Raw genomic sequence first — 25,993 nt, forward strand, 5'->3', positions numbered from 1 at the left:
CCCTCTGAAGTGCCATCGGTGGTTGTAATGTTAGCGAGTGCTTCCAATAACTGCTAAAATCCCTATAATAATTTGTTACTTAATAAACTAGGCGAAAAGTAATGGAATTGAAGAGTGGTAACTCACTTCTGTTCTCAATTATTATTTTCTATTTAATGAGCACAATTAATTTGTTTTCAAAGTATGAAATACTTGAGTTCCATGTCCTCTATAGGATAGTCATTTTTGGCCTCATCACTTTTAGAAATTCTGGTCCATAGAGTGGATTTATAATTGTATGCCTGTTTATGACTATAAAATCCTGATTGGATGCCGTTATCACATCAGAGAAGCGTATTCATTCTAAAAAATAACAGCATATTCCAAGTCATTCAATCTCAATGACCATCTTTTCCAGCAGATTGCCAGCATCCGAATTTTATTTTACATCCTAATGATTCTTCTACTCCGGATTCTCGTTCATCAATTTGCCTATTCTTGCTTCAGTTGATGTGTTTAATACAATTCTCAACAATGCGTCAATGCTTTCTTGTCGATTTCTATATTTATTTTTAATTGCAGTCACAGCTGAAAAACCATTTTCTGCAATGTTGTTGCAAATGGTAGTAGGAATTCACAGGTAACATTTAAAACAAACGATCACACTTATTTCGTGTGCGAATATTCAACTCACCACTGAGCGTCGCAATGGCGTTGCTAAGCAACGCAGGTACCTTCCACTTACTTTTCAAAGTGATTTAGTTGTAAAGATATTAATAATCTGTGGTAACTTTCAGTGAAATGTAGTTATGAATGCAACGGCTTTTCATATGCATAAGTTAGCCGCAAGTCGCGACCCATTTTTAAATTCCCACGACCCAAAATTGCAGCGATCCGCAGTTATATACTTTCTTACAATAGTACCTTTAAAAAGCTCCACCTTACAGATGTGTAACCTGATTCATATCTAGAAATGAGCCGTTTATTTTGAAAGTGGTCTAAGTCCATTTATAGAATAGAAAAGAAATTTATTATTCTGGGACAATTGTCCCCTAAGAATAAATACAGGTACAAATAGAGGCCTTAATAGTTTGGCCTGTGATTAAAATAAAATAAATAAATAAATAAGTATTTACAAAAAGTGAAAATAAAAATAACAGCAGAAATTAAGGAAATAAATTAAAACAATTAGAATTTCGGAGGAAGCTGAATAGAAAGGAGATAACTGAATAGACGGGATTTAAAGATAGATAGGGTAGGAGCATGGCGGACAGATGATGGCAAGGAGTTCCAGAGAGAGGTAGCACGTATTAGGAAGGACTTGTCAAAGGATGAAGTACGGTGAGAGGGAATGTAGAGATCGGATGAGCGAGATCTGGCATTACGGGAATGTATCGAGGATTTAAACTTAAGGAGTTGGAAAATATAGGAAGGCCTTTGAGACTGGATGACTTGAAAAAGAAAAGAAGCCAAAAAGTTTTTCAAATGGAACGTTATATTTTTTGTTGCATATTTTTGTAGTTTTTGAGCTCCTAAAAAAAACAAAAAAACAATTTTTGAAATCGGTTAGGTTTTTCAAAAGTTATAGTAATTTAAAATATGAAAAACAAATTTCAGTTTTTTGTTAAAATTACGTTATTTTTTTTAAAGAATCTGTTCAAACTGGGCACCATCAACGGATAGGCAAGCCAAAACTTTAGACTCCCACGCTTTGCTTGTAGCAGCACTTACGGTGGCGAAGTCAAGATCTAGGGAGGCTAGAGTTATTCGACGTTCAGGTTGTTTTTTCTACAAACGTTTAGTGTGGAGTTATAGGAAATCAACTAATCGGCCCATACTTCTTCAGAGAGAACTTAACTGGTGAAAGGTGTCCAACTTTTTTTTAAGAGACATTTTGCCAGTTCTGCTTGAAGATGTTCATCTACAACGTCGGCTAGATATGTATTTTCAACAAGATGGTTGCCCGGCACATAATGCGAGAGTGGTTCGAGGTTACCTGGACAGAAATTTCCATGAAAAGTGCCTAGGGACTCATTGTCCCATCCAATGGCCACCTCGATCTCCGGACTTAACCCAAATGGACTATTTTTTGTGGGGATACCTAGAAAAATAAAGTGTAAAGTATCCTTAATCCCGTGGCTTCAGTCGATGATCTGAAACGTCGAATAACTCTAGCCTGCCTAGATCTTGACTTCGCCACCGGAAGTGCTGCTACAAGCAAAGCGTGGGAGTTCAGAGTTTTGGCTTGCCTATCCGTTAATTGTGCCCAGTTTGAACAGATTCTTTAAAAAAAATAACATAATTTAGACAATAAACTGAAATTTGTTTTTCATATTTTAAATTACTATAACTTTTGAAAAACCTAACCGATTTCAAAAAATTTTTTTTTGTTGTTTTTAGGAGCTCAAATACTACAAAAATATGCAACAAAAAATATAACATTCCATTTGAAAAACAAAAGTTGGATGCTGTATCTCGAGATACAAGGGTTTAAACAAATGGGTCAATCACTGAAAATAAACTAGACTGAAAATTATTAAATACGTGTTTTTTATTTTTTCGAAATTTCCCGCCGTTAAAAAAAAAAGTGGGTGGAGCATATAACTCTGGTCACCCTGTATGTCTCGTAATAGGTCAATTATGTCCTAGAATTTTGCTGTTATAATTTGTCTGATATTTTTATACAGTGGTGTGAATACAATATTTTCGAACTTTCTTGGTCTACCTGGACGTGGTAATAAATTCAGAAATTTAAAATTTTCATTCTCTGTCTGAACTAAATGGTCTTGTCGTTTTGTTCTTCCCCATGGGTGAAATAATTTCTTAAATTTAATATTAAATTTCAAGTTTTATATTTAATTTGTTTAACTGCATTTATTAAACGTACTGATTATTCAACTAATGCTATTGTCCAAAAACTGAGGTTAACTTGTTAAATACTAATGAACTAAAATTACCTTCATCACTGCCTTTGGACATTATCAATAATTAATATCTTAAATTGAGTTCTCAATCTTAGGCCACTTTCAAAGTAAACGGCTCACTTATTGAACTAACTCTGAAAACTTATGTGTCCAGAATTATCGTATCTACTCGGAATATAAGTAACTTCAAATCCTTTAATGATAAATAACTTGAAGTTGTACCACTGGCAACCGGAAATAATTGTCAAATGGACTTGGCCACTTTCAAAATAAACGGCTCAAATTATGTCCCGTCATACCTAAAATAATGCTATGATTACAACTCACAGTTAAAACAATAAATTATTACCGCCCCATATAAGAATGTTCTTTAATGGTCTTGATATGAATTCGTTTGGGTATCTTAAATAATATCTTTAATTAAATTTACTTTATTCTGGCCACAGTAGAACATTGGTATCGCTGCCAAATAATAACAGATTGGGCTTCTATACGAGTATATGCTTTATACAAATTTAAATTCATATTATTTGTTATACGCTTGCCGGCTAGCCGCGGTTTTGTTCAGGTATTTAGTGAAATTATAGCAAATAATTTGAAACAGTTAATGTCAATATAATTCCAACAGTCTGCAAAGTTTAAACCGCAAATAAACAATATTCCAACCATAGAAATATTGAACGATTTTGGTGGCTTTTGTTTAATTTATTTGATTCGTTTTTATTTAGTTATACTTCTTATTATAGTCTAATGAAATTTTATTGGTTAAACAGTATTACGAGGGTCGTTTGAAAAGTCCGTGCAAAAATAAAAACTACTTAATTTTTTGGGGTAAACCTTTTTTATTTTTCAACATAGTCTCCTTTTAGGCTTATACACTTCGTCCAACGCTGCTCTAGTTTGTTGATCCCTCCCGAATAATAGGATTTGTCCAAGTCTGAAAAATAGCCATTTGTTTCTGCAATCACCTCCTCGTTTGAATAAAATCTTTTTCCCGCCAGCCATTTCTTCATATTGGGGAACAAATAGTAATCCGAGGGAGCCAAGTCTGGAGAATAGGGGGGATGTGAAACGAGTTGGAACCCTATTTCCATTAATTTTGCGACCACAACTGCTGAGGTGTGAGCTGGTGCGTTGTCGTGATGGAAAAGGACTTTTTTGTGGGCCAATCGTGGGCGTTTTTCTTGCAGCTCGGTTTTCAAACGGTCCAATAACGATGAATAATATGCACCTGTAATAGTTTTACCCTTTTCCAGATAGTCGATGAGGATTATTTCTTGCGAATCCCAAAAGACAGTCGCCATAATCTTTTCGGCCGAAGGAACGGTCTTCGCCTTTTTTTGGCGCAGATTCCCCCTTGGTAACCCATTGTTTAGATTGTTCTTTGGTCTCAGGAGTGTAGTGATGTATCCATGTTTCATCCACAGTGACGAAACGACGCTTAAAGTCCTGCGGATTCTTCTGGAACAGCTGCAAACCGTCCTTGCAACACTTCACACGATTTCGTTTCTGGTCAAGCGTGAGCAATCGCGGCACCCATCTGGCGGATAGCTTTGTCATGTCCAAATGTTGATGCAAAATATTATGTACCCGTTCATTCGAGATGCCCACAGCACTAGCAATCTCACGCACCTTCACTCTTCTGTCATCCACCACCATATCATGGATTTTATCAATGATTTCTGGAGTAGTAACCTCAACAGGGCGTCCAGAACGTTCAGCGTCACTTGTGCCCATATGGCCACTCCGAAAATTTTGAAACCACTTATAAACTGTTCTAATCGAAGGTGCAGAGTTACCATAATGTTTATCAAGCTTCTCTTTTGTCTCCTGAGGCGTTTTGCCTTTCATAAAGTAGTGTTTAATCAACACACGAAATTCTTTTTCGTCCATTTTTTTAAAATCACTCCACTTCCTCGATTCAAACGAATGCCAAACACAAAGAAATAGACCGATATGGCTGAAACTTGGTGTGTGTTCTTCCAAGAGATGCTACTAACTAAACATAACCTCGATACGCGCCAGCGGTGCTATCTCTCTGACTTGGCACGGACTTTTCAAACGACCCTCGTATTTGGATTTTTAGCGAGTCTTTTTAACAAAAGTTAGGTGAAATGCAGCTGTTGTCAGTTAAATTAAAAAAAGCGCAAAAACAAAGTTCAGAAATAGATTACAACCGGTAATCTAAATAATCTATACATTCGCTGAAGATTATTAAATAGATTTTATAAATGCGTGACTGTCAAAGGTGAAATTGATTTCGATTTAACAACGATACCTTAATTATAAAAATTATTTCTATTCACAAATTACTTTTGCAACGTGGTTGGCCATCAAGATCAAGATCCCAAAATGAGAGATCGTTTAGAATTAGTTTACCAGCATTGTTTTTGAGCTTGCCAATAAAGATAAATTTTTTGAACCATGTTTTTCCAAATGATAAGGTTGTCGTGGGTTGTTTGGTGTCAGTGGTATTCTAGGTTGTTATTTATGGTAACCACGCTTGGACTACGTCCTAGAAGTGCCTTCCAAAAGTAAGAGATTATATGAGGAGAAAAATCCAAAAGGTCCGTTTAAAGGTTTATTTCTTGAACTTATAGAATCTCACAAAATATCTCAATGCCAATTTTTCCACATCCTCCTGTGACTTGTATTTAGGTCAATCTGATGAGTCAATTTCGTGGCGAGATTCACAGATAACAAGAGATATTATCTATCTTAATCTCAGGATGCATACCGTACATCATTACATATCAGAATTAATGATCAATCAATCTGTCAAATCTGGACAGATAATCAGCCTAGACGCGCGCAACAATTTGCATTAAATAGTTGATGGTCGAATAGCTTATATACGAGTACTTTTTAAATTATTATTGATTTCCTCATTTTAATATCTCATCATCATAAGGAAAAATCATCTTAAAGATATATTCAAATTTGTAGCCTGAAAAATATTTTAAATGTTATTACTGAAGGGATAGTTCTGCATGAATCATATTCCGTATTTATGCCGTAACTAAAGGGCGACATCAGAATTGTGATTGCTGCGTTATATTGGAGGTAACACATTTAAGTTTATTTCCACTATTAAAATTACAGAACACAATTAAAAACACAATACGGAATATTGTGTTTCAAACAAAAAACACTGATTTTTTTTTGCGTTAATTGTGCTACAATCAGCGCCTTAGCGCTATAAGTAACAATGATACAATAGAGTAGTAAATGATATGGTAACGAGTTGAGAAGATACCCAGTGGTAATACACCAAAACATTATATGGTTAGTCACTCTCTTTACTTGAGAGGAGATCACGAGGCCACCATCTTTTAAGACGTCTTGGGTTGTCAGAAAGAGTTCTAGAAGAAAGATTTTGAGCTATAAGATTTATATGAGATTGCAGGCTGAAGTGGAGTTTACTGTATCTTGTTCTAGCAACTTGTGTGTCAAAAGGAATGTTAAGATCAGTGTGTATAGTCCAGGTTGGAGACATAAAATGGAGCGTTTACAATAGTTCGAAGTATTTTAGATTGAATCCTTTGGAGATTGGAGCGTTTGGTTGAACCCCACAGCTCTATTCCATACGCCCAGATGGGTTTCAAAATAGAAGTATTAATCAGTCTTTTGTTGTCCAGAGAGAGTTTTAATCTAACGTCTAAGAGTTTTTTAAGTAATCGATAGCGTCTGTTTAGTCCTGTTCTTTTGAGTCTAGTGTGGGGGTAAACACTGAATGTAGAACTTAGAGATGTGGTGAAATATTTATTGCTCTATAATTAATAATATAACTGCTGTGACAGTACTGCAATTGAGTGTACTATGCGGAGGTGATATTCAGTTGAAATAATTTGAAATATAATAGAATTACTTAGTCATGAACTAAATGCTTTCAAAAATCTTATAATTTGCCAAATCAATAAATGACATAGTTGAGATTAATCCAGACATTACCGTATATTTTTTGCATCGCCTGAGATTTAAAATTATATTTTATACAATTGGGGTCCAGCCCCATTCAAAGGAGTTGTTGGGTCTTACAACAAATATGAAATAAATACAAACATTTTGCAATAAGTGTAAAATCAAATTAATTATTCGCTTACTTTATATAATAAAAGTCAAATTATCTTGCAATCGAGGAAAATATTATTCTGTTTATATATATTCATTGTATATATATATATATACATTTGGAGGATACTCATACTTGATAACATACTATATTTATATACTTTTTATGACTGCCGTAAATTTTTCTTTTATGACTTCATTCCTTCTTCTTCTGCCAAAGGTAGAAACATTAGGGTTATCTTTATGTCAGTAATGTGTATTGCAGTATGTTCTTCCCCAACAAATTGTTGATACAATGGGTAAATAACATCCATCTCGGTTATTTCATTTGTTATTTTCTCTTCTTGAAGAGAAAAAAAAGAAATACTGCGATCTGCTCAGGTTTTAGAAATGGAGATGTAGCGAAAACATAGAATAGCGGTCTTCTGAATTTCTTTACGATCCATTCTGACCTAGTAAATGATGATTGAACCAAAGAATGATTGTACTTTCAAAATCAAAAGCCAGGTTTTAGGGAAGTAAGCTAGATAATTTATTTATACAACACCAATCAGCTGTAGGTTCAACCTACAAGTTTTGTTTTGTAATTGAGTAAGTCATTAAGAAGCAATTCTTTGAAAGAAAAACAAAATTAAATACAGTATAAGGAAATCAGAAAACCTCTGCGAGAATACGTCCAGTCATAAAAAGATCCATGAAGGTCCGTAGGATAGCTATTGCAAGCGAGCTGGCTTGGAAACTCAACGCAGGGTAGAAAGTTGGACAATAGAGCCAAGAATTTGGCTCAAAGATTCTAGGCAATCACCTAGCGTTTCCCAAAGTGTGGGTCGCAGCAAAACATTTTGCTCTAAATTTAATATTTTTCGAAACTTTTTCAAGTAATGCAGGTGGCAACCCTTTACCACCGTTTCCTACCGGACCATTTAAATTCGGATGCTCTGATTGGCTGATTTCGATTCGTCATTCAGTGGCTTCTGTCGATATTGAAAAGGAAGAAATGCTTAATCTTAGTGAACAAGAAGTTGATAATTTAATTGAAATTTCATGCGACACCGATCTTAAAAAAGTGTTTGAAACTGTACCACTAATTAATTTTTGGTTGCGCAAAAGGAATATCCAAGCGTAAGCGAAAAAGCGATACAATTTTTAATGCCTTTTGTCACCACTTATTCGTGTGAAACTGCGTTCTCAGCCTTGGTGTACTTAAAAAATAAGTATCGAAACAGATTGGATGTCGAACCTAATTTGAGAATAAAATTAACATCATTAAGTCCTAATTTGAAATTACTATGTGATGAAAAACACCATCGTCCTTCGCACTAAGGTCAAAATATGTAAAACAAAATTTACTTTAAGTTTTAAATGAAGATAATGGATTGTCTTTAATTACTTATGTTTTTGTTATATAATTATTTTGCAATTTTTGTGTATGAAATAAACAAACAAATAACTTGAATTTTGATTTTTATTAAAAAATAAAATTTGTTTTGTAAATAAATGTTTTTTTTATAAGGTGGGGCGCGAAAAAATTTAAAATCTCGTACCGTGCCGCGGTCAAAAAAGTTTGGGAAACGCTGACCTAAGGGAACAGCAGTGCTGCGGACCAGCAAACTTACCGTAGCTAAGAGAGTACTTACGCTGAAAAAGGGCAGCAGACAAAACCCGGCACAAGACGTGCTTACTATTTTAATATGCGAGTCAAAAAACGGAACACTTTATCAGTTAAAAAACCGAATTTAATTATCATCATACAGTTACACATTATCATCAATAAACCAACAAGATTAACCGAGAAGATCACAGTATCCGACAACACAGTTGCTGCTGCGCTACTGTAAAGTACCTTAAGACAGGCAGTAATTTAGTATTGTTCATTATACGGGTTTAATACCACAGCAAGTACACTGCTGTGATCAAATATAGGTACTATAAAAGATGATGATTTTTAATGTTGGTCTTGTGAGATCATTCCTAGAATCAATTCCAAAATTTACAATATTCAGAATTCAGTACTATGGAAATGCCAAAATGTTATTTTTTAATTAAGTGTTTTATTGATTTAATTAAAATTATAACGAAATTTGACAACAACAATATTTACTACATATTAGATTTAAATACAAAAGAACCACTCACTACTCGTGAACAATTCAAAAAGGTTTTGCAAAGACAATTTCTAAACAATGCAATTAATTTATTATTGAATGTTGCGGTGGCGGAGTCTGTGGGCTGATCAAAGAACGTGGTTATTTCAATTGAGATCACAAAGCTGTTTGTCATTCCAAACAGGCTATTTGGCATTGTAGGGCGGAAACTTTGGTCATGCTGCTTTAGATGAGGTACTATACCAGAGCCTCAAGATATCAATCCAATTTAATCACTTGAAGATAACATATTTTTTTTTTTATACGAAAAATAATTAAAAATTCCATTTTCAGAATATTCAGACACAAATTAGAAAGCATAAAAACAACATCCATCTTAAGAAGTCTTAGGGTACGTTCACAACGGAGCTGTGAGTATAGATGATAGCAGAGATGATAACTGATAGAGTAAAATATAATCGCTGATTAGTGTGCACAACATGTCGAGTAGTGAAGAAGAGTTTTTATGTTCACCAGCAACAAAATGGAATATTTTAAAGAAAAAACGCTTTAGAAAATATCATGTACATCCCATAAATAAAAAACGAAGTACTTTGGGCGAATTTCACTACTTATATAAGGAACTTAGAAATTATCCGGATCGTTTTTTTGAATATGTGAGGATGGGTCCACCCACATTCGACTATATTTTAGAAAAAAATAAGGTCAAAATTAAGAAAACATTGGAAAAATTGTCATGGAAATCCTATAACCATAGAAGAAAAACTAGTGATTACTCTTAGGTAAGTAATGGTTTTATTGAGAAAAACAAATACACATGAAAATAAATGTAAGCACGATTTAAAAAACAAAATATTGTTTAAAAGTAAATAATAAAATAATAACCAAAAATAATGAGTAAAGACTAGGTTATTCTATAAGCGCTGATGCATCACTGCTATCATCTCCGCTATCATCTAGCATTGATGATAAGAGTGATGCATCAGCGCTTAAAGAAAAACATTATACATTCGAATGTGAGCGTGCACAACGAAACTGCGACTAGTGTCTCATACTCGCTGCTATAAACGAGCATAGATGATAGAATTAAATATTTCATTTTTCTGCTAGCTGAACTCCAGTATCGGAGCTTCAAAATGGACGTAGCAAAATTAATTAGTGCTGTCTGTACTCATTATTTTTTATTATTTACTTTTAAACAATATTTTATATTTTAAATCGTGCTTACATTTATTTTTATGTGTATTTATTTGTTTTTCTCAATAAAACCATTACTTACCTTAGAGGAATCACTAGTTTTTCTCCTATGGTTACAGGATTTCCATGACAATTTTTCCGTTTTCTTAATTTTGACGTTATTTTTTCTAAAATATAGTCCAATGTGGGTGGACCCATCCTCACATATTCAAAAAAACGATCCGGATAATTTCGAAGTTCCTTATATAAATGATGAAATTCACCCAAAGTACTTCGTTTTTTATTTATGGGATGTACATGATATTTTCTAAAGCGTTTTTTCATTAAAATATTCCATTTTGTTGCTGCTGAACATAAAAACTCTTCTTCACTACTCGACATGTTGCATGTATCGCAGCTCCTGTGTGCACTCTAATCAGCGATTATATTTTACTCTATCAGTTATCATCTCTGCAGTCATCTAAACTCACAGTTCCCTTAACGTACCCTTAACTTGATATCTAGTTCATTAATTTTACTTGTTTCTATAAAGCGGTGATTCTGTGAGATAATAATCCCGAACTTGCTTTCTTAGGATGAGAGACATTGGCCTCAGATACTCTCCTATTCTTGCTCGAACATCTTGGACTTTCAACCCAATTTGCGGACCTAGCCTGCCCAAGAATCACACTCAATCTGTCCTTATGCTTCGCTACAACTACCTAATTCAAGACTTTCTCACTTTTTGTGTTATTTAGAACACTATTCGTCCGTTTATTTTTCGATTTACTAACCTTTCTATTACCAGGCATGGGTGTGTCCTGCCCATCGTTACTGGGTTACCACAACAGATCCTCTTTCGAATATTTTTTAATTCGTTAATATCTTTCTGGATTCACATTCAGAGCTACTAGTTAAATATGTACAGGGTGTTCATTGTAAGACGGCTCAAATGCATTTCATGATACAGAGAGCAGTTGATAACCTCCAGGCTAACCTGGCTTACTAGCCAGAGGAGGCACCATTGAAGGCACAGTACATGTTTCGCAAGTTGAGTAAAGTGCTTTATTTGATAAATTAAGGAATAAGTTTGATCCTTTACTTGAAAGATATTGATCACTTAAATATGTTGCAGGAGGTTTCCAATTTTTTTGTTAATTAAACGCAACTCTCCCAAAATTACCAAATAATTATTAAACCTTCCTGTTTTTAACAGATGTAAAATTAATTTTTAGCCATTTTGTGTACGCTTGAGAACATCTAAAGCTCTTAACGATTGATTTTTCTTAGAAAAATCGGAAAACGACTTATATCCTGATATTAAGAAAAATACTAGCTTTACTGCCTTGGCAATATTTTTAGTAGAAAGGGGATGAAAAAATACATAAAAATTACCTATCTCGTGCTCTTCTTTCTCTTTGATAACAAGTTAAAAAATTGAAATATGATTAATAAATACCAGATTTTGAAATGGCCTAGCACCTTTAATTTTGAAGATATCAAATTGCGGTTTTCGGTTTCTTTCGTAACTTTTTATACTCTTTAAAACTGTGTATATGAAAATGGGGGTCAACTGCAAACCCTCACTGTTGGTCGCGCGGTCAGCCGCGTATGCGGGCAGTAATCTAAAATCAAATCACATATTCTGAAACTAGAGATGACGGGCAACAAATTTTCCCTCAACCATTTTTTTGCTCAGATTAACCGTTTAAGCATGAAATGCATTTGAGACGTCTTAAAATGAACACCCTGTATATGCAATAACAATACAAAAAAGGCACTCCTTACAAAAAATTAATTTCAGATCTCAAAACTGACGACCCTTTATAGTAGGAAAATAACATAAAGTAATTTTTTTTGTCTTCAGAATCAGGGAAATTGCTATTAAACATTTAATTCAGAAATCAGCCCCATCGAAGACCCACTTTTTTAGTTGCAGAAGGAAAATTATTTTTATTAATTATAATTATTTATTATCATTAGTTTTATGATTAATTAAATAGGTATAATTTGAAGACAAGCTGCATTTCACGTTATCTTGTAAACTTTTTTTTTTTGTGATTAAGGTTCCTTATTTAAGTTTTAAAAATGGTAAACAACCGAAGTATTGAATTAAAAGTTAAATTTGTGGTTAAGGAAAACTGAGCCAAACTGTTTGTTCTGTTTCTTATCAGAATTGATTTTCTGTCCAGTCATAATGAGAACATCTTATCGTTAAATCTGGTCATTTGAAACGTTCCACTGAATCTAGTAACAGACCCACTACATACTTTGTGCACTTTATAAATGATGCTTTAACTTTGAATTGATGGTCAGTTTTTTGTTGTCTTTTTTTTAACTCTTTTCTTTCTGTTTATTTAGAACGCTAGAACTACACGATAAGTCTATGTGTACAAAAACCCGTTTTATCAATTATTTTATACGCCACAGTAGCACATATTTATCACAATTTTTTTATTATGATTATGCATTTTGATTGGTTGTATTGCTGAAAGGAAGATACTCGTAAAGCATTTAAAAAAAATGATTTGAAAAAATGCTTACATTAGAAGTATTTTTGGTCTAGCACTCAGGATTATACTGAATCCTTCCTTCCGCCTAATAACTTATCGTTAAATCTGTCTCTATTGATCGTAATTTCCTGGTTGTCCAAAGCACTTCCTTTTCTCCAGTAATTCTCATCCTTGCTAGAGGTTCTCAAGGGAACATTTGCTCCTTTTCTTATACATACTAGCCATAGCTGATCTCCCATTATACTCTAATATCATCACATTTAAGGCAATGATACAGGAATACTTTTCTCCACCAGTGATCCAGTCATGGCTACTCTGTATCGGCAAGCTCATCTGAACGTCCTCGTTTCCAGTTTTTGCAAGTGGATAAAAAGGTCATTATCTAAGGTAATTTAGATATCTTTGGGCTTATAGAAGTAACTGTATTTTAGATATACTGTATGTAGTTCATATAGTAAGCCTGGGTTATATAAAATATATAATCATTTCCATTTTTTAAAACCTTTTTTTTAAAAAAAGAATTTTTGTTAATTACGAATTTTGCAAAGTTAATTGATATTTTACAATAAATTGTAAAAGTACACCTTCTATACATAGATTAATAAATAGGCTTTAATAATGTTACGAAAGGAGATTAGGCTTTATTAATATAAAATAAATTTCCTCCATCGGGATTCATCTTGTGCACAAAAAAATATATAACCAAATCGGCTTAAAATTCAATTTTTGGTGAACTTATTTTGTTCATGTTCTACTGACGCCAATATTAACAAAAAAAAAAGTAATTTTCAGATTTTAGCTATTAAAAATCCGCTTTCATTTTAAATAATAGTCACCTGCCGTTGACAACATGTGCATCTTAGGTTACACGCAAGTTACATGATTCGCCTGGAACTATTGACATCAGTGTGAAAGAGGATTGAAACCACAGATAAATTTGCAAGCTTTCGAAACTGTAACTATATCTCTAATTAAATCGTGCCTAATTATCATTCAATAAGAATTATGACCATTCTACTAAAATTCCTCAATCAAAGATACTACAGCTATTATAATCCATTGTTATCGCTTTATTTATGTGCTTCGTAGATCCTTACTGATCGTTAATTTCATAGTTAATTCCGCCGTCATGCGTCACACCACGGGGATCATCATTTGAATAATCCAATAAATTTGCTTCCTATATTCATACTCGTAATTGACAATGATAATATTGTATTTTTTATTTATTTTTAAAAATAAAAATTGTCGGTTAAAGTCCTTTCTCCGATTACATTGTTACTTCACTTTACGTAGTAGACAGGAGTTAAAAATAATATTTAATAATTAATCTAGATTAATATTAAATAATGTAGTTTTGTTCAATTACATTCTTAATCTAGACCTCCTAACAATGATATATAAAATAGAGACAAAAGATACGCATATTTTTAGGGCAGCTAATTATTAAAGTATTTAGATGAAAAGGGGCCCTAGGCTATTCCACTTACGAGGCCCTTTCACCTCCCATTTTTAAGTTTGTAAATTACATGAGAGATAATAAAATACGTCACTACTGTGATATATATCAATATTGTAAAGTTTTTCTAAAAAAACTTTACTTACACAACTAGTGCCTGCCACTAGTTATTTTAATATTATGTGGGTTTGATAAAATAATAAAACTCGCTAAATTTGTAATTAACACATTACCTTTACTCACATTAACATTTACTAGCAACTAACGCTATTCATTACAGTTACCATTCACAACAGTTTTCTGTTACTTACTCACTATGTAACGCCACAAAACTGTTCCCCGACTGACCACTGGTCCGCACTGCACCGAATTGCACTAGTCTCTGCTACACAAACAAAGCTCTACTCACTAACTGACTAACCGCCTGACTAGCTATCTCTGAAGCACTTCGCAACACTGACTCTCTCAAACTGTCACTTCCAAAGTGTCTCTCCAAACTAACGTCTCTCCAAGACTCACTCAAAACTAACTGATTAAAACTGATTAACAACTGTAAAACTCTAATAACTCGTTAAGAACTCCTTAAAAACTGACTTCTCCAGCTGTGTCTGCCTCCTTTTAACTGCGTGCCTCCCTCCAACTGGGACTGCCCTCCTCCAACTCTCTGAGCATAAGTTTCCACGCCCTCCTGACGTTCATTGGCTGGAGAAAACATACTGCCACCACCTCAGCTGGGGCCGCCCTCCTCCTACTCCCTGTCGCGCTCCTACCTGTCAATCACTGGCTGGGAAAACACATATGCCACCACCCCAACTGAGGCCTTTCTCTTAGCTGGCTTTTACACAGGTCACTAACTCCTTGAACAATCTAGCCCTTTCCTTTCTAGTTCAGATAGAGACCGGCCCTTTTGTCTACACAGTGGTGGCCTGATACCGACTTTGGTCGCTTAACCCCTAGAACAATCTAGGCCTTTCTTCTCTGCCACAGGTAGATACCGCCCTTTTGTCTACACAGTGGTGGCCTGATACCGACTTTGGGCGCTTAACCCCTAGAACAATCTAGGCCTTTCTTCTCTGCCACAGGTAGATACCGCCCTTTTGTTAATGCAGTGGCGGCCTGTTACTGACTTTGATCGCTCAACCCCTAGAACAATTTAGGCCTTTCTTCTATGCCCAGGTCAACTTCGTTACAATATGTTAAATGAAACATGTTGTTATTGGTACTGTTTTTAGAATAGTGCCATTTTAATTTTGCTAAAAATTTGAATGTAGGCCCTTCTTGATCTTGAGGCCCTAGGCTGAAGCCTAGTTAGCCTATAGGGTAATCTGGCCCTGACTACAAGAGCAACAATTAAAAGAACTATATTAAATTTCAATTGAGAAAAAAATAATTATTGCTGAATAATCTATTTGTAAATTAATTGTGTGTAATTTGTGCTCTCGACTACTTCTGTTAGACGAATTGAAGATTCAAATTTTGTTTTAACTCTGTGATTAAATATCAACAGTAATCAACACTAACTTTGTCTTTTTCTATTTTAAACTGCATTTATATGTGATTACTCAGAATAAAGGGATAATAATGTACAATCTGAAGAATAGTTTGTACTAGAATCAAAATAATGTGCCTATTTATTACGAAGCTGTGCAGTATATTTCATCATAAGGTTAACAAAAAATTATTTTATGAATAATCTGGCCAGCATGAGCGTCTGTGACATCTAATAAATTCTAAAAAAATATTAATGAAAAGTTAATGCAGTAAAATTATTTAATGATATCAATTGTTATAATAATTTAATTAAATAAATGTTTTTTCGGATATTTCTAAATGACTGAAATTAAGAGCTGATTTGTGTACCTTTTGGCGTTTAATCAACCCTTATACTTAACATTTTAAACTGTAAGTTTTTGTTAAGGTGATAATTAACAATAATTAGCTTAAATAATCGCTCTTACTAATAACGTAAATAACTTCAAATTGTTGTGGAAGGATTTCTACATTTTAAATGAGTAATTTTTTTTACAACAAAAAATATGAAAACCTGTAAAAAAAAAGTAACAAAATTTAAGATTAGTTCTTTGAAACTGGAAGTGTCATTTTGCTCAGAGAATTTTTGGAGATTTTCTTGAAAATAGAGCCAAGGATTTCCTTTAAAATCTGGACACTCCATGCATACTTCTAGATCAATAAGTTTTGTATCAAAAATTTCCAACGAAAATCATACTTAAGGCTGTTCCATAGGGGAAATGTGGGCATTAATTCACATTAAAGAATCACTTAAGTGTAACGAGCGGCCATATTACTTGTATAATTAAAAATAGATGATAAGTGTGTAATTAAAATTCAGGTGAGTAGACATGCCACTTTAACAAATAAATTTTGTTATTTCTGGCGTTTTCTTCGAACAGATTCCATGTTTAAAGATCAAATGTCGTGGATTTCACTATGAGAAACTGGTGACTGTTCGTAAAAGATTTATTCTCCTGTATCTAATGTCATCATGTCCCTGGTGCCAATAGATAGAAATCATGTGTAGCCAATTAATAGCTGATATAAACAAGCTCTATTTAAATCATTTAACGGTTTATGGTCTTTAAACAAAATTTGATAGAAGTCCAGCTAGTGTAGCGTGATGCGGAAACAGAATTCTTTACAGCAGACTGGTTAATCAATCTCTGATGATGGATATAAGTCGTAAATTAGTCAGGAAAAACAAAACAAAACAATCGACACACGTGTTACCACGGATAATATCAACGATGTGACAGAAGAAATTATTAATTATTGTCACCTAAGTTAGCCTTGCATAGCCATGTTATTTATTTGTTATTTACTTTTTTTTCTTTTTTTTTGTTTTTTTTGTGTTACCTTATTACGTAATTTTTTGTAACTTTATCCTGTGACTTTACTTGACTTTTATCTAAAATACTAAGCGTGGCTGTTAAATAACGAGGCTCATGCTGCTACAGTAAAACTATGCATGCGCCAAATCCTAACGACCGACAGCTGAGCAACATAAATAAAGCCTTCTCTTTCGATTGCAGCGTCTCACGTGCTTGTAGAGAAATCTGTCTGACCGGAACCGTCGTTTGTGAAGAGGTGTTAGTTTCGTTTTGCCGAAAACACGATATTACACATTGTAGTAGAGCAACGAATTGTGAAATTTCACATGATACTTGGTAAAACCGCTACTGAAACTTATCTTTTATTAAAACAAGTTTATGGCGATGAATGAACGAGCGCGAGTTTTTGAGTGGTTCAAGTGTTTCCAAGATGGCCAAGAAGACATCGGAGATGACGACCGCCCGGGTCAACCTTCCACGCCCAAAACGGATGAAAATATCGATTATAATTAATCAACATTACTACCGTGAAGTGCTTGCTCGACTCCGTGAAAGAGTAAGGAAAAAACGACCCGATTTGTGGAAGTACAAGTCATGGGTTCTCCATCAAGACAACGCGCTAGCTCACACTGTATTGTCTGTCAAGACGTTTCTAGCCAAGTACAACATCCCAGTTTTAGGCCATCCGCCTTAATCGCCTGACCTGGCCTCATGTGACTTTTAACTGTTCCCCGAAGTCAAATCTGCATTAAAAGGAACACGATTTCAGTCGGTTGAAGCTGTGAAAGAGAATGTGGCATGCGTCAAGCAGGAGCTGACAGAAAAAGACTTCCAGTACTGTTTTGAACAATGATAAATTCGCATGGAGCGTTGTAGGGATAGGGGAGGGGTGTATATTAAAGTGATAATAACTAAATATGTATAAATTTAAAATAAAATGTTTTACAACTATAGTCTCGTTATTTAATAGCTACACTTCGAATATTTATAATTCTCCAAAATCGCCTGAAAATACAATCTGCAAATGTACAATCAATCATTTCAATAGCGTCTTCCAATTTTTTGGTTGCTTTTCTTTACGACTTTAATAGAATTGATTTGGTTGAAGAGTTTGGACTATCACATTAAGATATTCCCCACTTCATTACAATAACTTTCATTGCACCAATCATACCAAAAGAATTTTTTAAATGCCGTGCACAAACCAACTACATAAAGTAAGTGAGAAGGTTAGAGTTAAAAGAAGAAGTTAAAGCTGCTAATGTAGTTTATACCAGAGCTTGCTTTCATGGAGATGAGCCAAACTACTTGCAAAAAATCTCCTCAATCAAATAACAGTGCTGGAATCCCTCGACTTGCTCCTTAATTCTTGTTGGGGGGAAAGAAATAGCGGAAAATTACATTTTCTTGTGCCTACACCTCGAGCGAAAAATTGGGTTTATAAGAAAGTTCATCTGACTTCAAGTATGAAGATAGCAGTAAAACTAATAGCTTAAATTCAGATTTTGGATTTCTCAATAAATATCCAAATGTTAAGTTTTAATAAGCTCCACATTATAACTGCTAATCATTTAAAATATGAATTTTAAGATACAAAATTAATTTTTCTACCTCATAAAATGGTTGTGTTGTGTAGGAACAGAATATGTTCATTCAATGGGTTTTTATCTTGGAACTTATTGTACAAATAAATGACAATATAAACTATATTTAAATGCAATATTAGGATTAAAATAGAGATCAAGAACTAATAATAGAAAATTAACATAACAGCTAGATTAAAAACAAACACTAGATAAATATAGTACAATAAATATAATACTAGTATTTTAATAGCAAATATAATATTATTTTTTTGCATTTATTTGTGCTACAATCAGTGCGTTGGCGCTTTAAGTAACAATTATGATAACAAAGTAACAAATGAAGCAAACGAGTGGAGAAGTTACCCAGTGGTAACACTCCAAAACATAAAACTGTTAGTCCACTCTCTTCACTTGAGAGGAGATCACGAGGCCACTGCAGGGGCGGCTCTAGCTCGTGTAGCGCCCGTGTGCAATGAGCTATAACTATTAACTTTGCCGTCGTAACAAGAAAGTTTTTTCGTATTCCAACAAGCTATTTTATAAATAGGTATACATAGCTTTCAGTATGGTATTAGTTATGGCCTTTCTTCTGAGATCTTGACTGGGTGAAAGTCGCAATTATTGTGATAGCTGAAGCTAATCACCTAATCCTTTTATATCAATTAGACCAAAAGAAAAGCTGACTTACAAAATATTATTTTGAAAATATGCCACGTGTGTCAATTGCTATTGAAATTTTTAACATTATTGCATTGTAATAAAGCCGAATTCGCAATGATTGTCGGCTTGTTGATCAAACGCGTGCCGGCGGGCGTCGGCATGCTTTTGATAGCAATGCCGCCTTACGCGAGTATAAACTTTAATTACGTGAAATAAGGTTGATTTTAAGTTGAACAAAATGGTCGAAAAAGGAGCCGCTCGCGTTTGACACCGCCGCACTACCGGCGCCGCGCTGTCTGGCCGCTTCTAAACTTTAAATACGTGAAATAAGGTTTATTTTGAGTTGAAACAAAATGTTCGAAAAAGAAGCCGCCCATAGGGCGCTCGCGTTTGATAACTGCCGCCACCGCGCTGGCTGGCCGCTTCTGTCATATCATTGTTGTACCATGATGGTCCAAGACGATGCTCTTAGCTGTCTCAGGGAGTGCCGCGGCGCCCCCTGAGACGGCGGCGCCCGTGTGCATTGCACACCCTGCACTATAGGTTAAGCCGCCCCTGGGCCACTGTCTCTTAAGACGTCTTATCGGGTTATCAGAAAGAGTTCTAGAAGAAAGATTTTGAGCTAGAGGATTTATATGAGATTGCTGGCTGAAGTGGAGTTTTCTGTATCTCGTTCGAGCAACTTGTGTGACAAAAGAAATGTTAAGGACAGTGTGTGTAGTCCAGGTTGGAGACATAAAATGGAGCGTTTACAACAGTTCAAAGTATTTTAGATTGAAGGGGCTGAATCCTTTGGAGATTGGAGCGTTTGGTTGAACCCCACAGCTCTATTCCATAAGCCCAGGTGGGTTTTAAAATAATAGCATAAATTAGTCTTTTGTTGTCCAGAGAGAGTTTGGATATTTCGTCTAAGGCTGGAAACATAGTGGAGCGGCGAGCAAGGCGGCGATGATAGCTGCTTCAAATCAAAGAGAGCGACGAGCAGCGAGCAAAGAGTCGCATGCACATAGTGACGAGTTTAGTCGCGTTCTCCTTTTGACAAAACAAGATGGAGGAACTATTTTTATATGAAAATTCTTCGTTGAAACTTTGGTATTTGCAGCAGCTTAGTAGTAGGAGCTGCAGTGTACATGACATAAATAAGTCTAGAAATGAACTTGGTGAATTTCATCACTTGTACCATCAACTTCGGGAGCATCCTGGCAAGTTTCATGCGTATTTTCTAATGTCTTATCATTTGATTATATACTAGCCCAGTGTAACCCCATTAATAAAAATCAAATTTTATTGTTTTTGAATAATACAACTCACAACAAAAGTTAGGCACAACGTAGAAAAATTAACTAAATACAAATCTGTGTAACCCCATTAATCCTAGCAGTTACTTTAAGGTTAGAAAAGAATAAATAAAAACAAAATAGAAATATATGCAGATAAAAAGAAATTAGTCAATTAAAAAAAAAACAATAATTTTATTAAATCACTTTATTATTACTAATAATTATTAAATCAGTCGTAAATTAATGTTGTTCATCTGAAAAACTGGAGTAGTACGACGCTACAGAAGAAGGATTGGAGAATTCGTTCTGATCAGAAGTAGTAGGACGTGAAAATGTAATTTAATTTTGCCTAGTATTTAGATGAAAGTTAGCATTAAGGGATTGAGAACCAAATTAAATGTAGCAAAAATTACCTGAATTCTCCATTAACTACTAATTGTTAATTAATTTTAACGATTAATTATTAATTGTTAAAAACTGTTGTAGCTTCGCAAATATTACGGTCCCACAGAGGTTTCTTTAAACAAACTAAACCAATAAATGCATCAATATCCATAACCTATGAGCAATAACCTTTACAAATTGAGCGCGATGAGAGCGAAGAAATCAAAAATGTCATAACGCTTTGCTCCACTCTCTATAGATAGCGTTGCTCTCTCTATCTTCGCTTTGCTCGCCACTATGCGCGGTCCCATATGTTTACTTGTGTTTGATTTCGCCGCTTTGCTCTTCGCTATCATCGCCGCTTTGCTCGCCGCTCCACTATGTTTCCAGCCTAAGAGTCTTATAAGTTGTCGATAGCGTCTGTTTAGTTCTGTTCTTTTAAATCTAGAGTGGGGTTTATAATACTTAAAATATAATAAATATCTGGTAAGATTGGAGCAATTTCTGTTTATTTCTTTAGACAATCCTGATTGATACGATAGTTATATTCACATAATTTATTAAAAAAAAAATGCTTGTAATGCTTTATTATTTTTAAAAATGATTAGTAGTTATTTTTTATCATCTTTGAGCAGACCCTGGTTAAGCTTGTTCCTGATAAACTACACCGTAGGGAATATTTCTTTAAGCGTCCAAGTGAGTATTCCAGTCTAACAACACGAAAATACAAGGAAACTTAATACTTCCACAAAATATACAGGAACAGTTAAGATGGTTGATGTGTGTATTTGGATTTAGTTAACTCATAGACAAATTTGAGCTCTTAGTCAGGCAGTCACATTCTTTACAAAAGACTTCCAGCACTTTATAAGCGTCCACATACTTTACACAAACATTTTTGGCAATCACAATAGATCTTTTAGGTTCTAATGAATTTGACTTGTAGCCACTTTCTTTACAATTTAATCTAATCTATCGCAGAAAAATCTCTTAGCTGATCCAAACAAAGATGGAGAATACTGTTTCTTTAAGCCTTGAACTCTTACTTTAGAAGTAAATTTTCTCTGCCACACGAATTTTACAAAGAGGACGATTCTTTTAGTTACACAGACTTTCAAAAGAAGCATACAGGGTGATTGAGAAGTCCTTTAAAGTCGGCGAAACACAACTGTTATCATTGTTTTCCCTTTGTCAGTAATTTAGAATAAAGACAATTCAAATTGCATTAATATCTCTAGATGCTAAACAAAGTTGATTACAAAAACAGGGCATCTCGTAACAGATCATTAAATAGAAAAACATGTTCTAGAATTTCAAAATTTTTTAATTGATTGAAGTAAAAGGACTGGCATTTCTTGATTACCCTGCGGGTAACAAAGCTTAAAAACAAAATCAACGCATATATTGCAATCCATAATATTCACACAATGCACAGCAGCAGTAACTGCACAAGTAAGGTGATGTCAGCAAGTGTTTAACGCACCTAAAGACAAAGACAAACTATTTCTTAAGACACATTCAATTTCACAATGGAGCAGCTTAAGCATGGAGAGAGGTTAGAAAATGACTTATATTGGATGTTACTTTGAGAGGTAAATAAATGTCTATGGAAAGTTAGAGAATATTTCTCGTAACAAACGTACCCCTTGTTTCTCGATAAGATCCAAAGACACTAGAATATCGTCCACAGCCATGAATATAAACAAACAACTTACAACAAAAGGCCCGGTGACGTGTTCTGAACGATAAGTGACAGCACATCAATCAATGGCAGATAATCAAGGCGTACAATTTGTAAACATTACCTAGCTTTGTGGCTTTATTAAGTGAAGAGCATAATAGTGATTAATGTTTCACTACTTTAATTTGATTGACACAGAAATGTTTCTTCTGTGAAAACGCTGCCCGTCTAAATTTCAATTTAATAATAAAAAAGAAATAATTAATTTGAGTAAGTTAGTGAAAAAATTCAGTAATGGCCTCAAAATTGAGAGCAAAAAATGTTTCATCTGATAATGTCCACATTTACTTATTTCATTAACTAGAGGGGGCCACCTTTGTTTCGAATTACTTCTCTCAAACGACTCTGCATTGAGCTGACTAACCTTTTCGTCAATTCGGGGGTTATTTTTAGCCATTCTTCTTTAAAAAGGGTTTTTAGCTCTTCTCTGTTTTTATCTTCAGTTTTCTGATCTGAAGTCACTATTCAAACCAAAGGTGCTCAATGGGGTTCTTCAAGTATATGTTATTAAAATAATTCTAAAATAGATTCTATCAATATTTCACGTACATATCAACTAACTTGATTAATTTCTGTTTTAAAGAACATATACTTTATTCTTGCTATCCCATCATTAACAATATTTTAAATACTTCGAAAAATTCTCTTATGGATGTGCAGGCACCCTTTTTACTGAGTGTATGCTGTAAATGCCAGTAAAGTCTGAAGCTAACGACCTTTTAATCTAATAAGTATTTTATTTTAATTAGAATTCGTAATTACGAAACCTATTGAATCTTAGATCCTTTGAAGTATCAAATGAGAGTAGAAATTGTAACAGAATCAAGTTTTGTTATCGTCCATTCCCAATTTTTTGTTTGTTTTTTAATGGAAACTGGTGACAACTACAAAATTCAAATTATCCATACGGGTTTGATAACGACACTCTATCGTACGGCCTGATAACGCCGGAGATGATTGTCGGAATCAATGCTACCTGAACGTATGTGACAAGATTGATAGCTTACAATAATGTAGAGGTTTTTCAATAGTTATAAATCCCAAAGAAAGGGACGAGGCATTTTCTGCCCCAGGCCCCAATAAATAAATCGAAAAAAATTCCTCATTATTATGCAAATCCAGTGGTCAGTACCCACTTACAAACCTAGCGTACTCTTTATAATAAACATTCGTAGCTAGGCGAACATTGTTTCTTGAATACTGCGACATTGTTATTGTTTTTAGTTAATTGTAATCCTGTCAAATCAATCTTCAACAAACAAGAATCTTTGGGGGGGGGAAAAAAACTGTGGCTTTAACAAAGTTTTCAGCAAAATGTTGCCGTGGAACTAAAGTATTGTAGAGAATGGTCTGTACTTTGCAGCAACATTTAGAGGATTAAAAAATAAATTAACTATAAAAAAAAGGCCTCACATTACCTGTTACAAGTAGAAGACAAAAATATGCTTGAATTACTTTGATGGTGAACATGTTGCGATGAACTTTTAAGTTAAAACTTCTGCCTTGGCAGTACTTTCACACATATTGGTAATTGTCCATAACACACTGGTTGTCATTCATGATTATATTTTTTTTTTTGTAATTAAAACACTACACAACACACTTCGTTAACATCACTCCGCACTTTGCCAGCGATGAACTTGATTCTAAAACCTAAAGACAACAACAAAAAAAATGGGTATTAATAAATAATATTTGCAAAAAAATTAAAATAATAATTCAATTATCCAGTAAACTGTTAAATAAATACAAATGCTTAAAAAAGATACAAGATCAGAATGAAGATTGCAGCAGATTCTAGCCTGTCATTACAGTCAACTGTTGTAACCACAATGCCTACAACCAACTCATGGTAAAGTTGCTAATAATTTCAAAAACCACATAATCTTTGAGGAGATAGGCCTACCTCAAAATGTCAGTACCTACTGAATAAACGAAGAAGGGAACATCCACTCATTACGGCAGATTGTTCAGGATACAAGGAGGATCACGTGTCAGAGAAGGTTGATGGTGGACAAGAGTAAGTTGTTGTTGAATTTTTAGGACAGATTTGTTGTAATTTATTTTTGGCTAACAGCACGGAAAACAAATAAAAAGCTACATGTCCATACCAAAACAAACAATTATAATTATAAAAATGAGTTGTTCAAGAACTGCACTCAACAAAACCAGAGTTAAAAGTAACAGTGACATTAAGAATGGAAAATAAAGCAAGAATTAATGCTTACTGAATACAAAAATATTTAACACGACTACAAAGTAATAAGTTGGGTAAAGTTTAATCTGTAGAGATAATCCCAAAGTTAATAATGTCTGGCCTTTACACATCAAAGTTTACATTATAATCTAATGGCCGCTAAAAAATAGACGCATATATATTTTATTTCTTTTATTGTCATAACCGACTTATACGAGTAAAATAAAATTAATGAAATGGAAAAATATGTAATAGCTAATTACTAACTAATTAGTCTTCTGAAAATGTTTTTATGAAACCGATGAAAATGAATCAAATACATTATAAAAGGTTACATGTCCTGCATTAAAAATATGTACAATTTAGTGAGTACTTATAATTCTATAACTACTTCACAATTTGATGATTGTCTCCAAGCGAAATAATATATATTTTGTGCACTAATTTCACACATTACACCACTACTATTTAATACGACTACTTTTTATTTGATAAGCAAAACAATCCTTTCCGAATGGCCAGCAATCAGCTGACAATAATTTCTTATTAAGTTCTTAAATTTACAAAGTTTAATATTTAATTAATGTCTGGTACAAAGTATATCTTTTACTCCTTAATTTTTTGAGTCCGACCAAACTAAAATATCCTCCCTAACAGAATGAGAATCTAACGTGCGTAAAGACGATCCATTGTCCTCTCTAAATGTGTAGATTGTTAGGAAAGCTTTATTTAACTAACAGAGAATTATTTCATGCGAGAGCTTTTAATTTAATTACAAAACTGGAATATAGCAAAGCTTTCAACTTAAATAAAATCTTTTAATTAATAAAAATAATTCATAAAAGAGGTATGAAAGTAATTGCTTTATTGGCAATGAAATATTATTACTTTATTTAATAAAATATTTAATTTTTGGTATTCTCGGACCTTTAATTTTTCAAAATGCTAAATACTTTTTGTAAAATCCTAGCTGTAATTAAACATGAAAATTCTTCTCAAAAAGCGGACAAACTTTTGTTGAACTTGTTTTCTCTTATCTTTTTTATAGGATCCGTTAAAATAATTCTTTAAA

General features: G+C 33.9%; 1 protein-coding gene across 9 annotated transcripts in view; it reads right to left on the reverse strand.

The window, feature by feature from the left end:
• Positions 1 to 25,993, reverse strand: part of LOC141450977 (cell adhesion molecule 2-like) — a 673,919-nt gene that overhangs the window by 609,597 nt on the left and 38,329 nt on the right. For 2 of the 9 annotated variants that reach the window (XM_074121947.1, XM_074121937.1), the window contains exon 2: positions 24,143 to 24,377. In XM_074121947.1, the coding sequence (XP_073978048.1) occupies positions 24,143 to 24,194 (52 nt within the window). In that variant the 5' untranslated portion in view covers positions 24,195 to 24,377. Of the gene's footprint in view, positions 1 to 24,142; positions 24,378 to 24,630; positions 24,901 to 24,952; positions 25,059 to 25,184; positions 25,436 to 25,993 lie in introns of those variants that run through there. The other 7 variants (XM_074121940.1, XM_074121938.1, XM_074121945.1 and 4 more) reach the window with 7 other exon arrangements.

Source organism: Rhodnius prolixus, unplaced genomic scaffold, assembly GCF_049639745.1.
Source record: "Rhodnius prolixus isolate KJV_2025 unplaced genomic scaffold, Rpr scaffold_8, whole genome shotgun sequence".
NCBI classification, from domain to species: domain Eukaryota; kingdom Metazoa; phylum Arthropoda; class Insecta; order Hemiptera; family Reduviidae; genus Rhodnius; species Rhodnius prolixus.